This window comes from Osmerus eperlanus, chromosome 10, assembly GCF_963692335.1.
Source record: "Osmerus eperlanus chromosome 10, fOsmEpe2.1, whole genome shotgun sequence".
Lineage (NCBI taxonomy): Eukaryota > Metazoa > Chordata > Actinopteri > Osmeriformes > Osmeridae > Osmerus > Osmerus eperlanus.
The window spans coordinates 6,319,263-6,335,603 of NC_085027.1; the positions used below are offsets into that span (position 1 = coordinate 6,319,263).

At 42.6% G+C, this 16,341-nt stretch overlaps 1 protein-coding gene across 2 annotated transcripts in view; it reads right to left on the minus strand.

Annotated features, from left to right (window-relative positions):
- Positions 1–7,757: 7,757 nt before the first annotated feature.
- LOC134028223 (carbohydrate sulfotransferase 8-like) overlaps positions 7,758–16,341 on the minus strand; it is a 92,023-nt gene continuing 83,439 nt past the window's right edge. For both annotated transcript variants that reach the window (XM_062471653.1, XM_062471654.1), the window contains exons 4-5: positions 11,718–11,755; positions 7,758–10,593 (exon numbers count right to left, since the gene is read on the minus strand). In XM_062471653.1, coding sequence (XP_062327637.1) covers positions 9,757–10,593; positions 11,718–11,755 — 875 coding nt within the window. In that variant the 3' untranslated portion in view covers positions 7,758–9,756. The remainder of the gene's footprint in view (positions 10,594–11,717; positions 11,756–16,341) is intronic.

Genomic DNA, 16,341 nt, shown 5'->3' on the forward strand with positions numbered 1-16,341 from the left:
AGCTACTCTGTTTCTTGACATCTGGCGCCAACCAGTGTGAGAAATGATTATTGTTGAAAATAAGGCGTTGTAAAATTCAAATACACATAAGGAATCTTTGAACTCTCTTCTTTTCCCAATAGGACAGTGTGCTGAAATTAAAGTTCCCATGAAGTTCGCGTCTTGGTGTTAAAATATCAGTTTCTACAGAAAAAAGAGTCAATTGAAAGATTATAGTTCCCTGGCCACTGCTAAAGCTGTTCTCATCTGAATACACATGAGATCCCCTTGAAGGAAAACCCTTGAAGCTGTTCCCTTGCAGTGCAAGACGTTCTCCCTCTGGCATACATTTGTAGTCTTCAGGAGTAGACAAACTGGAGGGACGACGGGATATTTTTTCTCATTAATGTAACAACCCCGGAGTGAGTTCAATTACATGAAGTATGCAGGGATGTTGTAAATTTAAAGATTTAAATAGCTTACAAAGTTGCCCTTGGCCCCATCAGTTAATTTCCTTAATTTATGGATTTTAGCGGAGTGTCTGATGTGTGAGAAATAAGTAGGTCAGGTTGAAGATCTTCTTACTGTTAGACTTAATGGACCTCCAATCAGACCATCTTGACCTTTGGTTTTGCTGCCGAATATACTCTCCAAATATTTATTTCTATAAACATTGACAAATGTGACATTTTAGTCAGACAATGGTCCAACATGATGTGGAGGTTAGCTTATAAACAACACAGTCTTTGGATGACATGCAGGCATACATACTGACATTCTGCTATGGTCAGATTTATTATATTTTGCTAACCTACTCCTTTTTAAATTCATACATGATATTATTACCTGATAAAATCCATTTTGATTTTGAATGGCAAGTAGGCTATACAAGAGAGAGAGAAGAATAATGCAGAAAAGGAGACTGACTCAGAACATGCGTCTGTGTTGCAGATCATATGTTAATGAGCTATATGCATTAATGCATGACCCTATGAGCATAATAACTTAGCCTAGAGCAATGAAAGCAGGTGTCATTAGTAGTAATGCTCAAGGCAGCATGCAGAAGGGGACAATATTGTGCTTTTCCTGTATTGTGTTCCCCAAGAATATTCTGCATTTCCCATTTTATCCAAAAAATTAAGCTTGACTTGGTTACATTGGCTTTGACATATGTATTTTATTGAAATGTTTAATGGCTACAAAGCAAGCAATAGGCTTAATACACAGTTAATGTGAATCCGGTACTGTGTTCATAAGACAAGAGCTCGACCCTATCTTTAACCATAAGCCCATCTTGCGTCCAGATTTGTTTTTCATCGCTGCAGCTTTTATAGACTTGTGACACCTGAAAAAAAGAGATCATCAAATACAAATCTTAAAAGTGGTCACCAATTTGTCTATAAATATCCATAGGATAAGATACGAAATGACATTAAACACATGCCTACATTAAGGACAACAGTGACATTAACTCTCTCAATTGCTTATTCCATCTCTATTCTAACCTTGAACATATTCATCTTTCTCCTCTGGCAGGTGGAAGAAGTTTTAAAAGAACACCGACAAGTTGCTTTTGGTGATATGCATGCTTTATGATTGAGCGTCGCTCATGTCAATCGCTAGCTAGAGTTCTTAGTCATTCGACATTCCGCTTGATGTCGGCTCGCTTGTGAGGTGCGGCAGTGAGTGACATTTATTGTTCGTTATTTCAGAGACAGCAAGCAGTTATATTAATAGAATATGTGGGGTTGCACTGCCTACAGACAGCTTTATAACAAGCACAGCAGTTCCCTCAAGTGCTTAATGCAAGCAATTAAGTTCGAAAAAGTAATTGCCAAGAGGTCATGCAATGGTGTGAGTTTGGTATTGCTGTTCAAGGTTAGCCTAGTTTTGCAGGTGAAGAAGCAATGACCCTGACACCAAGAAGCATTGTGTTTGTATTTTGGAACTAGGTTTGAAGGATTAGTTTAATGTATTTTTTGCTTAGTAGGTATCTTGGTCATGATTTATGCTGTTGGTGCTGAAATATTCCTCTATATGCAGTATGGCCTTGAGTTTGTCTGTGTTCCAAACAGTAATGACAACTAATTATAGCTTCTCAGTGGAGTCCACAAATCTACGAAATGTCTTGGAGATTTGGGTTCAGAATTATGTCTGCTGCCACCATGTGGTGTGATCTCTAATTACAGACAGCGAGGGTAACAGTAATTGTAACTGTGATTGATGAATCCTGTGTAGAGGACATTCATATTCTAAGAATAAAGTCTAGTCAAATAAATGTATATAGCACATTTGAAAATAACCAGTGTTATCTAAAGTGCTGTACAATCAACTAAGGAAAAATAAAGCACCATAATAATTAACAACTCTTCTTCTCATTAATCTAAGTTTGTTGCAAAACTGAAATTTGAGATTTGTAGAATGAAATACATGTCATACTAAATAAATCCAAAATTTGAAATCAAAGCAAGTGGATTCCCCCCAAATTTAGCACTTGTTAATACATTTTATTTCATACAGAACAACAATTGGAACAGTGTGCTGCTTCCAGTCATATTTCATGTACATCACATGTGAGTAGCCTGGTTGCTGTGCCTGGAGGGGGGAGGGGTAGCGTTAGGAAAAACCCAGAGCCCTCGTTAGGGTGCATGTGTCATAAATACACAAACCCCCCGATCTTGACTTATGCTTTACATTTACGATCATCCATCACGCCACTGTCATCATAATATTCACCACTGTTTACACACATTCAAACACACACACACACACACACACACACACACACACACACACACACACACACACACACACACACACACACACACACACACACACACACACACACACAGACACATACAAACAGGCCTTGTCTTGGACCGCTGGTGAATGGTGAACTGATATGGCTCATGTTTGTAACAGTGAGTGTGTGTACCCTGGAGGGCCTTTCTGTCTGTAGTTCTGTTATTGGGACTAGTAATGGCCTGAGACTGAAACTGGAGTCCTGTCCTTTTGTTGAGCGCTGAGCCCAGGCTAAGAGCGACCGGGGCCTGGGTTTGATGTGTCTTCTGAAGGCCGGCTGCTTTGTCAACACTGAGGCCTTCCTGACACTGTGGGAGCTGAGGGCCTGGGGGTACTATGGGGATGCTGGGGTCTGGTGAGGCAGGGGGAAAGAGTGGGAGGGAAAGGGAGAGAGAGGGAGACAGGAGAGGGGGAAGGGTGCTAGTGTGGCCTGCCCCCTAGGCTAGAGGAGAGTGCTCCATGCAGACTGGCTGATGGGGACTGGAACTACTAGCTGATGACATTTCGTGGTCACAAAATGCAATCCCACCAACTTTTCTTGGTAAAAGTGGTTTTACATGTTAAACGTTGTTTTTGTTTCATCCTCTCAAAGGAGGGTGTCATCATGTCCTACAAAGTTTGGCCAAGGCCTTGAGAGAGACATAAGGTTTTAAGGAAACATTGTCAAAAGAGTTATCTACAATACCTTGCTCATCCCATGCTAATCTTTATACTATTTTTTGCAATACAACATTGTGGCTGTACATTGAAATCCTTTTAGCTTAGTTTGATTAGTGCTTCGGATGAATGCTGTTGGTAAACTGAACATGATGCTCGCCCTTTGAGAAGATCAATGTTGACCAACGCTAATTCAGACAAAGCTTTTCCCCCCAACTAACAAATAACCCCCTGTATGATATCATTGGCATCTGCAACACTATAACTAAAGCACAACGCAGCACACCCGAGATCTGGTTGAATATGGTGTGTATTTTCACGGGCCTGTGAGTCTGCAATATATCTACTTTGCGCAGTGAATCACAGAGTGAATGTGTTTGCAGTGATCCAGAGGGTGAGTTCCTCTCTGGCTGGGGGCTGTATCCTCTCCCTGGGCAGCTTGGATGCAGCGCCAGCCTGACATCGGGGCCTCTCAGACCCTGCGGACACAGCTTTCTTTCAGTAACATTTTGCGTTAAGTGGCCATTAGTTACGCCAGGGTTTCCATTGTGTGTGCATCCATACAGTGTGTTCACTTGCACATCCCAGTGATTCACTCATGTAGGGTCTCATTGCTTCTATCCACTAAGCCTTAGCGCTGACCTCATCACGTCAGGTCCCGCCTCTGAAATAGAGCAGTTTTCGAATAATGTGGGTCCAGTTCAGACAAGCAAAGCAGGGAAAGGGAGGCTCTGGCTGCAGATGCATTGGATGTGTGGTTAAGTCCAGATGTTGTGCGCTTCACAGTCAGCTGAGAGAGAGAGACACACACAGAGAGACAGAGAGAGACACACAGAGAGAGAGACAGAGAGAGAAAGACAGAGAGATATTGTATTGTGGGGTCATCACATGCCAGATCCGGTTCATGGTGGCTGTTTGTAAAGTCAGGAGTGCAGCTAGCATCCATCCTATCACCAGTGGAAGGCTTATCAACATCCCATACCACTTTCCCTCGCTAAAGGCTCTATTGGGACCGTCTTAGAAGGAGCATCTCTCCATCTCTGTGTCCTGGCCCCCAATGAGCTGCTGTGTGTGTCCGTGTGGTGCACCTGGCCTCTGTCAGGCGGTCGGAGCCGCGGACCCCAGACAGCCAGCCTACAGGCACTCTCAGATAACTCCTGTCTGATTAGCTCCTTAGGAGGAGGCTGTTCCAAAAGCAATTCACTACACTCCCAGTATTAATTTAGTCCCCCAATAGAAGCCCATCCATCGTTGGTGGGACGGGCCCTGCTCTGGGCCTACCCTGCAGTCTGCTAATAGCACCGCACCTTCTGGCCTGTCACTATAAGTGATAGTCTCAGTCCGTTTGTTGCCTCCTCGTGCGATTCTCCCATCAGGCAATGCGGCGCCCCCACTCTTTTTTCTCCCCCCCCCCCCCCCCCCATTGCCTCAGCAGTGGTTCAGGGCCAGGTGTCGTTTCTGTCACTCCCATCGCTCTCTCTGGTTGATGGGGTAGATAGACAGCTCGCAACACGGTGGGAACGGAGGTGATTCATCCAGTGCTCGTGTCTTTTCTTGAAAAGATTCAGGGAGGTTGTTGGGGGGGGAGTGGGGGGGGTGAGGGGTAGGTGGGTTGGATCTATTTAAGGAAGGCTAGGAGGCAGTGAGCAACAGGACAAAGGGAACCCGAGTGAAACATCTATCTCAAAGGGAGTGCTGTAAGTGCTTTTCAGCAAGCCGTGCGCATGATTCTGATACAGTAATTGCAGTTTTTTTCCCTGAGAGATTGAAGCTAACTCTGATCTGCAATGCAGCATGATTAGAATGCAACAAATCAAGGGTTTGCGTGGAGAGGAAAAGGAATCCTGCTGGGTTCATAGTACCACAGAATGTGATCCCGACCTGTTTTATAGTTTAGCTTGTGACATGTAACAAAGTGAAAGACGATTGGTAACGTGTTGCAGTAAGTATCATTGTCATTTCCATTACCGTGCCAGAATATTAATCTTTCTGTCTGTGTAAGTTATCCCCACAAAAGCTGTATTGCATACCTTGGCAAGGGAAAGGGGACCTTGGCAAAGATAAGGCTCTGAATGTCACCAGCACCAACTGTTACATTTCCTCTTGTATCTGGCAATAAATTGCCTTTGTCCTCTCTTCGTCTCTAAACAGTCTCATCTGAAAACACTTCCCATTAGTCTTTGGCCATCCCAATCACAGCACAGATGTTCCACTTAGACCAAATTTGCTTTTACATTAAAAATACATCTGTAAAATGTCTTCATTAGGGGAAAACCTACCGATCCCTTGATATTAAAAGGCAAGCAGGAGTATCATTTTATCACCCAAATGGCGCAAAGATCCAAAAACAAGCTGTATCAGGCCTGTGGAGAGACACAGATAGCCTGAAGGTTAGACCACTCTTCGCCCACCAGCTTGCGTGACTAGCTTAATTATAGATCCTGTGTATATTGATTCAAGTTCATTAAAGCCGTTGCATAATTTATGTCAATGACAGCATATAGCTTAATTAAAAATTTAGAAAAGGCCTACATGTATTTTATGGACCTTTCAGACCAAATTTTAACTTTGGCGATACATTTGACAGTGTTTTCTAAGTGAAAGAGGTGTATGCAGAATGTGACTAAACTGTTTGAGGGAGAGCATGTGTGCAATGTTCTGCACTACCAAATAATAGGGCATTAGAAAAAATATATTGTATTAAACCATATATCGGTACTATTATTAACCTGTATTGACAAATTGTTAATGTTTGCAATAGGGACATTTTTCACTTATTATTTTCAAATAACTGAGTGTAGCTTCAGGCGTCATTATGGTCTATGAAAATCTTTGTATTTTATTTGATCATGTGCTGCCTCCCTGTGGTTGCCTTGAAAACATCCCTTTGGAAGAAAGCTTTGGAAAGCTGATGGTTGATATTGGTTGCAGGGATCATGGACTCAGATCAGGGAGGGCTGCAGCACAACGGACATCAACAGAAGTGGAACAGAGTTCAAGATTAAATATCATCTTTTAATTAAAACAGTTCCCCGTCTAGTATCAGCCAGATCCATGTCCTTTTCCTGCCAAATGCTAGACCAGGCTGGTGTCCAGACCAAACAGAACCATCTGTAGAAATTGGGGGTTATCTTGTATCTCCTAAATAAGCTGCGAAGATCTTTCCAGCTAATTTTTTCTCTGAACCGTTATTAAAGCAACTCGGGCAAATCATTTTAATGAGCTTTCTGCCCAGATATTTCAAGGCAGGGCACACGTCACAAGTGTGTTCCAACACGTTGTCAAAACAAACAAGGAATTCATGCGAAACTGAGAAAATGACCTTGGCGTGTATATGAATCAGAGGAGCTCACCCAAATCATCAACCTCTGATGAAATATTATTTGGATAGATGTTTTCTGAATGCAGCTCATTGACTTGAAAAGTGAGAGGCAATCATTTGTTGTGTTAATAAATGGTACCCAAGGAGCCGTGAATCAGGATGTCACGCCTCTGCTATGTCAATCGCTTTGCCAGTGATGTGTGTGTGTGTGTGTGAGAGAGAGAGTGAGACCTAGATAAAGAGAGAAACATCTGTTTTGAGAGAAAAAAGGACATAGAGAGAAAGAGTGTACATGCATGTGCATTTGTGAGCATGTGCTACTGCAACTCATCAGCAGATATTGTTACTTTAGAACAGAAATAGCCATGTTAATGTTACCCTTACAGAAAAACCAGACAACATTTAGCTGTGGGGCTACCTAATATTAGTTGGAAATAAACTTTATTTTGTGCTTGAAAATTTCCTTTTACAGTTGTCTCTGACACAGAAGAGAGTGTTTATCAGATGCATTCACTTGCAGCCTCCCGTTTTGTGCCCTCAAGCAAAGAGAGCAAAGAAGTTCCCTCCGCTGTGTGTCAGGAGTTTCCTCTCACTAATGAGGTAGATGGATGGCTTTTGTTTTCGGAGGGAATTTAAACAGAATTTTTACTTCCTAGTCTTCTCATGACTAATACACAGGCTGTTGTGGAAATTAGCCCAAAGCACTTGTGTAAAGCACAAATGTTCAACTCTACATATTGATCAAGTTAAGATGAGACAATCCCCTGACAACAGACACACACACGTACACACACACTTACAGACAGAAATACAGTTCCAAACTCCATACAATGTCCGTTCACCAACAGCATGCTCTCACCAACCCCATGAGCCGTATCATCTATGAACAGGCCCATCATATATTATTTTCCTTACCTTCCCGAGGTACATTTTAGACAGGGAGTACCCAATCACCCATAAGCTGTTGTGAAGTGCGATACATGAAAACGAGACTTGGTCAATTTGCTAAAGACAATTTATTAGTAGACACTCAGCATAGAGAGAACAGCTGGAGAGTCTTCCTGAAATACGCCATCTAATTGACAGTGTAAAATAAGGCAAAGGGCTTTAAACCATTTACACACTTTCGCACCAATGATAAAACAGTAATACATTCACTTGTTACCGTAAATAGTTTTGCTATATCTCCATATATAAAAGTATCCATACTCCCATATCATAGTTTCCATAAACCACAATAAACCTAGAACACCAATATTATGCTATAAGCTTTGGACCAAAGTTTGGGTACCTACAAAGAATCAGACCACCATTAGAACAACACATAGATTCTTGTACTCTACATTGATATAATTGTATATATTTGCCATCATATATATGTTTACTCTTTATTATGTAAAAAATATAGGAAAATCTGAACATACTGTGTAAATGGATTTTTGGATAATGTGCAGTTTCTTTGTTATTGGTTCATAATTGAAGGTTTATACCTTTTCCTTCCTCACCTTTGTTTCATAAAAACTGTAATTTGTACAACACCAGAACCGCTACTCTTTTGTTAAATAAAAGAGTAACATGATTAGTAAGTCTGTAATTATTATTCCAATATTGTTCCATCATTACATTTTTTTTGTTGGAATCTTGATTACAGATGACACCTAGGGTTTTACTGCTCTCCTGGGGTAGAGTTCACCTGTCTTCCTTATTGCTGATGAAAGAAGACATTGATTATATCAAGTTCACCCCCCCCCCCTTTCTCCCCCATTAACAGTAGATTTTCCTACTATATATGAACTGCTCTCTACTATCCTAAAGTAGTTGTCTGTAAAACGGGCTTGACTCTGGATGATGTGACCCTGTGGAGATGATATATCTCACAGCTGTCCACACAGACTGTATGCACTCTGCCCTTCTTCTGCTCTATCTCTCTGTGTGTGCGTGTGTTCTGTATCACAGAGCTGCTTCACAAAGCTGTGCACACAACAATGAAAGAAAATCATAGCAGACGTCCAGGTCCTCTCTGTATTCTCTCTTTATCTTTCTCACTCTCTCCATCTCAGATATACACCCTGATAAAGAGGAGAGGCTGCTCTCTGTTAGTGACAGCATCAGGAGAAGAGCTTGTGTCAGAACTAGTGTCAGCCCACTGCTGTCTCCAGCACAGCAGTCTTACCACAGGGGGGATAATGGGCAATAGTTTTTTTGTGCCGATTCCACACTAACCAGTGTACAGCTAATTTCTACAGGTCCTACGGTAATGTGGAACTAGAAGGAGTGTCAGTAGCATTAGCAGTTATTCTACACTTACCACCGCATCACTATAAGAACAATCAATGACATCAGAAAAGAAAAAAAGTCCACAAAGAATCACCGAAATATAGCTACTGAAAAATACATAGAAAAATAGATATAGTCATCTTAATGCCCTTTGTACAGTTTTTAAATATCAGTGTCAGAATACATCTCCCACGACAGTGTTAAGAATGTGTTCTGAAGGGATGTGTGTGAGTGCAGTATGTGTGTCAGAAAGATTGGGAGCATGGTGGTAATCAGTGGGCCAGCCAGGTGCTGGTAAATGGGCCATTCTCATAGCTTGGCACAACACTTTGTAGAACAGTAGCTAAGACTGACTCTGTAACCAAACATAAATGTTAAAGAGGTAAATAAAAAAGCTACTCTGAGTGCAAAACAGATGCAGATCGTGGGCACCACATTTTAAACCATCAAAGTTTTCCTTTACAACACCGACTATGCTGTGTGAGATCGCTTGCAAAGTTAATTTTTGGCAATAAATGTTGGTGCTAAGTGCAAAGAGGAATGGTTATCTGTAAAAATGTCTGTCCAAGACATTGCTGTTTTCTGTTTTTAAAGTGTCTAACATAACAATACATGACATACAATAATATGTTTAAAAGGATTTGTCTTTTACTGTACACAGCTCATTTATGAACAAGTGGGAAAGATTTCAAACCAAGATATGGGGATCTCGAAGACAATCAATATAAATCTTTATAAGGTTTGGAGAAATTAAACATCAAGTAATCCATATAATAGTAGTCGTAGACCCTCTGAATGTCTGAAGCATTAATCTGAGCAAAATACTGATGTGTTACGTGCATGGAAGTTCTCTCATCGTCAGGGTTCTTGTCTTTAAAAGTGGGGAGGGTGAGGTTGCCCGGGGCGCCCATCATCCTGAGCAGAAAGTCAGCTTCCTCTTCAATGTTTTCAAACTTGCCGATGAAGTCATAATCCAGCAGGCAGGGGTGACAGAGCTGATTGACGGACTCCCAGTGGATGTCCATACCCACGGGCCGATACACATCTAGCAGGTACTGAATAAACTCCTGGAAGGTGACCCCATGCCCTGTCATCAGGGCCTCCTTGGAGGCATTCGCCCTGTATTTGGAGATGATCGGGATCCCAAACCTGGGGTGGTAGTACACGTTCGGGTTCTCAAACTTGTCCCTGTAGGCTGACACCAGCCTCTGGAGGGGCTCGCGGACAACCAGCATCTTGGTGTAGGTCTGGAGACGCTTGGTGATGTCCTTCTGTTGGAAGGTGTTGAGTGTCCTTAGAACACTGTTGTGGACTTTCTCGTGGTGGATCTGCGTGGAGGAGGCCAGGCCGTCTAGCACTAGCAGGATCCTCTTCCAGTTGGTACAGCCGGCCTTGGGAACCTCGCAGAACAGAATCTTGTAGTTGTCCTCCACATAGATGCGAGACACGTGGTGCTGCATGATGGTTCGGTCCATGCTGCTCTTGAACTTGGCGCACACCTGCTTGACCAGCCTCCGACGTGCTTCCTGGACCACAGCTATTCTGCGCCAGGTCTCCTGAGAATTATAAAATAAAGTGTTGATGACAGTTGTTAATATATTAAATTAATTATATAGTTATATTGTTTTTCTTCATTAAGCCGAGTCTATTTCTCTCAGTATTCTACATTCGGATCTTAATTGCTTCTATTATCTATGAAACTGAATAAACAAGACCCTGGTGAGTTCCTGAGATTTCTGCAGTATCCAGATTTCACCACTTCATGGTGCTGTTACATTACGTTCTGACTCTCCTTCAAATCACTGGTAGAAATGTCACACGGTGCATGACCGAACAATAAACTGAGCCCTAATGTCATATAAATGTCTTATAAACACCTAATGGGAAATCTAAATTAGAATCATCTATTGCCTTATTACCATAGCTATCATGCATTCTGACATTTTATTTCAATTAAATGCCGTTATAGTGCTATAAAGACAATGGGCTGGACGTACAATTTTAATATGCAATGAATCAGGTGATAGGATTGCTGAAAAACTCATCTAATCTCTCTCTGATTTCTAGATCTGTCCCAGGAGATAGGTGGAGGAGGACGGGAGGAGGAAGGGAGTGTTTTTTCCCTGACAGCCTCGCCGGCGGACCAGGTGCCCACCTGCCCACGTGCGGGGGGCTCTCACTAATATAAACTCTCCTCATCCCTATTGATGATCACAGCGGAGATGAGAGAAAATGAAGGTCAGGGGGAGAGAAGAAACAGAGGGAGGAGAGAGAATGCAGAGGAAAAGCGTGCCTGACATCTCTAACCAGACTCCCGTCCTCCCTCTGCAGCCTCCCACTGTGAGACTCTATTCCCCTGTATGTGAGCCTGGTAGGACTGAGTAGCAACAGCTCCATCTCTGATCGCCATAGAGGGATTCATCCCCAGACTTTGTCCCCTGACAGAGAGCCCTGGTCCGGGCTTCTCCAGGCTGACTAGTGTGAGGTCAGACATTAAACACAGCTGTTGTGGCAGGGAGAGAATCGGGACTGACATCCATGTTGAATGTTGTAATAGATAACAAAGCTATTACTCTATCTCTCTATTTCTCACTCTGTGTATATCTATCTTATCTCCCTCACGCTTTCTTTCTATTTACCTCCTTTCTGCTTAGGGAAAATGAGTAAAACAAATTCAAACCTCTTTGGACTGACGGGGAGGACTTCTGAGATTCACACCTGCAGAGAAGAACAAGGGAGAGAGAGACAGAAAGTGAGAAAGAGAGAGTAAAATAAAAGACAACACTTAAGGAAACACGACAACATGCTTTGTTAGCACTTGTATAAAGAGCTGGAGGCAGCCCGTTGATGCATCAAGCCCTGATAATTCAGCCCTATCCTTGTGCCGTAGTGTCAGACAGCTGGCTGGCTGCTGAGAAGACACCTCTCCTCCACACAGGCATGACTCAGGTAGCCCTATCTGTCTGCATAATGAGACTCCACCACCATCAAAAGTTGGATAATGAGTTGTGGGACCAGTTGCAGAGATTGAGTGAGAGAGTGAACAGTTTGCTCGGGGTTTCCATGTGTGCGTGGTTGGTTGGGGGAGGGGCGAGGTGGGGGGGGAGGCGGCAGAACGACAGACCAGAGAGATTGGTTTTGTGGCTGCCGAGCATAGAGAGAGAGAGAGAGAGAGAGAGAGAGAGAGAGAGAGAGAGAGAGAGAGAGAGAGAGAGAGAGAGAGAGAGAGAGAGGTTGAGGGACAGGTCGTGTGCGTATTGGCAGCTGTAGCAGGTGCACGACAGCGATGTGTTAAGTGCGTTGTCGGTGTCTCGAGCTGGACATCGCCTATTTCCCAGCTTGCCGCCGCCCCCCACCTCCACCCCCTCCCTTTGCAACCCCACCCCATTCCTGTCGCACCCCGTACAGCTGATGTGTAATCAGGGCGACAGGCTGGCTCAGTGGCCGCATGCTGGCTGATGGGAGTGCGGGGACACCTCTGTCTGAGTGGCCTGTCACTTCCAATCTGAGCCTGGAAGTGATCGGAACCTGGGGAGGGTGGAAGGGATGGAGGAAAGGAGGAATGGAGGGATGAAGGGAGGAAGGGAGAGAGAGAGGGAGAGAGGGAGAGGAAGAGGGAGGGAGAGTGAGAGAGACAGAGAGAGGGAGGGAGGGAGGGATGATGAGATGAATGGTGGGTGGGATTGCAAGGGGGACCCATACGCGGCCGTTGCCCTTTCTTAAGTGATGAGATAGGCAGCGTGTGTATAACACTTGAGGGTGGTCCAGTACTGTGTGTGTTGCTATTCAGAGGGCGTGCGTGTTGAATGGGGGGCCGGGGGACCAGCACACAGACAGATACAATGCTGTTTTGTATTAGCATGTGCTGATGAGGTCTCTTCTTCGTGTCTGGATTTAAAATCATCCTGTCTCTCTCTCTAGACAACCATCTGACGTCTGAGGAGACAGAATGAGCCTGTCTCTCTCTCTAGACAGCCATCTGAGGAGACCTGTTTCTCTCCACATACACCAGTCTGAGGCGTTAGAAGCAGCCCGTCTCTCTCTCTCTCTCTCTCTCTCTCTCTCTCTCTCTCTCTCTCTCTCTGTCTCTCTCTGTCTCTCTATGGACACCAGTCTGAGGAAATACAATCAGCCTGTCTCTCTCTACACACCAGTATGAGTTGGAAGAGCTAGACTGATGGAGGTGATAGGGACCGCAAACGCGTTTGACATTTTCTAATCTTGTTTAGGGCTCTGGAGCGCTTTGCTACCATGGTCCAAATGATGGCTCTTGTTCGAATCTCTGATGTCAGTTTACATTGGCCCATGTAAAACACATTAATATTTAACAGGACTCAACATGTCATCACTGGGCCAACACTGCTTCAGCACGGAAACAAGGCTGGCTGCGCACACACACAGATACAATAACGCACAGTGACAACAACACACATTATTGGATCTCCACTAGAGTGTTGTGGTAAGCTCTTGTAGCTTGGGCTATCTGATCAACGATACATGCTTTACTATTGATCCAGGAACCCCATCAAGTTGCTAATTGAAATCTCAGCTCTAATTACTTCCTGCTAAGTAGTGTTTTTTGTCAGGGGGTTGTGGTGTCTCTGATGTTGTTCACCATCCCTCAAGTCATCATCAAAACCATCAAGTCTATTAGTCCATCGAGATAATTTATCAGAAATCATTTGAGAGGTGCTTTTGATTTGATATTTGCAGTTCTGGGACAAACTAATACGGGTAAGGTAAATAAAGAGCATATAAGTATTTTACAGTATTTACAAATAGTGACTAAATCAACATCAATTTATAAGTAGTATGTTTAGGTTACAGATTCTATATATCAGATTAGATGTTATATCTGGAAACATATTAGACATTATGTGATAGTATTGTTTACACACAAATACTGGTACTTGAGACACAATGACCACAACATGTAACTCATGCACCAACCCCATGAACCAATTCTGCTAAACTACAAGCACAATTCCTGCTTTACACAAAAAATTGCAGTTCTAAAACACACTTTTTTCAAAACACTACACACAATTCTCTGCATTTGGCACAATTTTCATGAAGAAAATCTTTTGTTTTCACAAGGAACACACTGCCATTCAAATACCTACACTGACTCATCGCATGGACAAACACCTGTCACGCAGTTTTACAATTAGCAATCAGAGCTTTAGCATAAAAGGGCAACAGGTGACCTCTTCTGTTTTGGAGCAATGGATGCCAACATTGGAAACAGAGGCAGAGCCAGAGGAGTGAGAGTAAGAGGACGATAATCTCTGATGAGGTAAATAAAGTATGTTTCAAGTATTTGGAAAATGTATTCCTACTTTGTATTCCTACACAGTATTTACAGTATTTTACTATTTGTTTGGCAGAACTGAAAGATTACCAACACAAGGTGGTCGGGAACGTCTTCTGTCTCCTGAACAGGAAACTGAAATCATGAACATGGTCCTAGAAAATAACGCCATAACATTACGGCAAATACAAAGAAAAATAATAATAATGTAACTGTATACACTATACAGTAAATGATTCTGTTGTTTTGTATGTAGACCACTGTATGTGCAACTTTGTGTTGGTTGGGATGTACACTGTGTACATTGTTTTTCTGGGAAAAATACGTAAAATATATTTGTTACCGTGTATTTCTGTGTTCTGAGTATAAAAACAATATTCTCAAATATTTTACAACACACTTATGTATGTGCTGTCTGTAGTAAGTGTAACACTGAACAAAAAAAGGCCTAACTCACTATGATGAATGAAGAAGAAGTGTTTTCCATTCATCATAGTGTTTTACATTGAGCACATCAGTGTTCAAATGGTTCTTATAAATGTCTATTCATATGATGGTTTGTGTTTGTCATTTGAAAACAAAATACAATTTTGAGATTAAATAACATTGTTTTGAATGTTAAGATTAATTTAGCAGGAGAAGTGAGGGGTTTTGCCCATTGTGTGTGTGTTTTTTTGATTTGTGTGTAGAGTTCTGAGAGTATGAGGTAGGCATTCAGAAAATGTGTGTAACCAATCGAGAAAAACTGTAACAAGACAGCTTGGGATCAGATGGCCGAGCGGTTAGGGAGTCGGGCTATTAATCAGAAGGTTGTTGGTTCGATTCCCGGCCACGCCAAAGGACGTTGTGTCCTTGGGCAAGGCACTTTACCCTACTTGCCTCGGGGAGAATGTCCCTGTACTTACTGTAAGTCGCTCTGGATAAGAGCGTCTGCTAAATGACTAAAATGAAAAAATGGAGCTTGGTCCTCAGCGCTGGGAATACAATGTCCCCATGCTGCTGAGCAGAATACAAATGCCATTTGAGAAGTGGTGTTTTCACTATTTTGTGAAATAAACCACAATATAAACAGTGTAAACTTCTGCTATTATAATCTTGGAAGTTGTATTAACCAAATATATCTCTGTCCCATGTATTTGGCAGAAGACGGTATTTATTTTTATTTGATTGCAATTTCACACTCAGTCAATTCTGCAGTCTTTATGCTATTGATTTTTTAGACTGTGGAAACACTGATAAATTGTTGAAAATGAACCTTTGCTTTACATGGGTTGAGAAAATTCTTATAGCAAATTCTTCTCACAAGCAAAAATTGAACACTTTAGTCATTTTAGTCAACTACCATGTAACTACATAGCAATACCGAAAGTAGAAACATTGTACAGTAGGATTTGCTTTATACTTAAATGTTATTAAGTGTGGTATAGATTACATGTGGTATAGATTATTACAAGGTGTTGTAAAGGTCCAGTTGAAGGTTTTATTAACAAAACAAGATCGGTGTGCTCAGTGTTGCTCTGGCGGTAACATTTACCGCTTCACTTCTTCCAATCCCAACCTTGAGGCTTAAGATCCTCCTTGAACCACAGAAGCATGCATATTCATGCGGGACCCCTGTGTTATCGTAGGAGTCATGAAAGCAAGGACCACATCATTAGTGGATCCATTAACGCCTTTTTCCTCTGAAAGACCCCTGCATGACTCTCCAATACAGACGCACATCAAAGCTTTCCTTTCCTTTCCCCTCTCCCTCCCTCCTTCTCCCTCCTTCTTCTCTGCTATCGCCCACAGAGACACATCCACCAAAGAGAAGCGCAGGACAAAAAACTACCTGAAATAACAAGCTTGTTAAATGAAGGATTGGTGGCCTTGTGCACACGGGGAAGGACTCGTTAAATGCCTATTCTTACCCAGGGGAGGAAGAGGAGGAAGAGAGATCATGGAGCCAACCAGACACAGCCTGGACCTCCCTCTCAGGCCCTAGCTGCCTGGG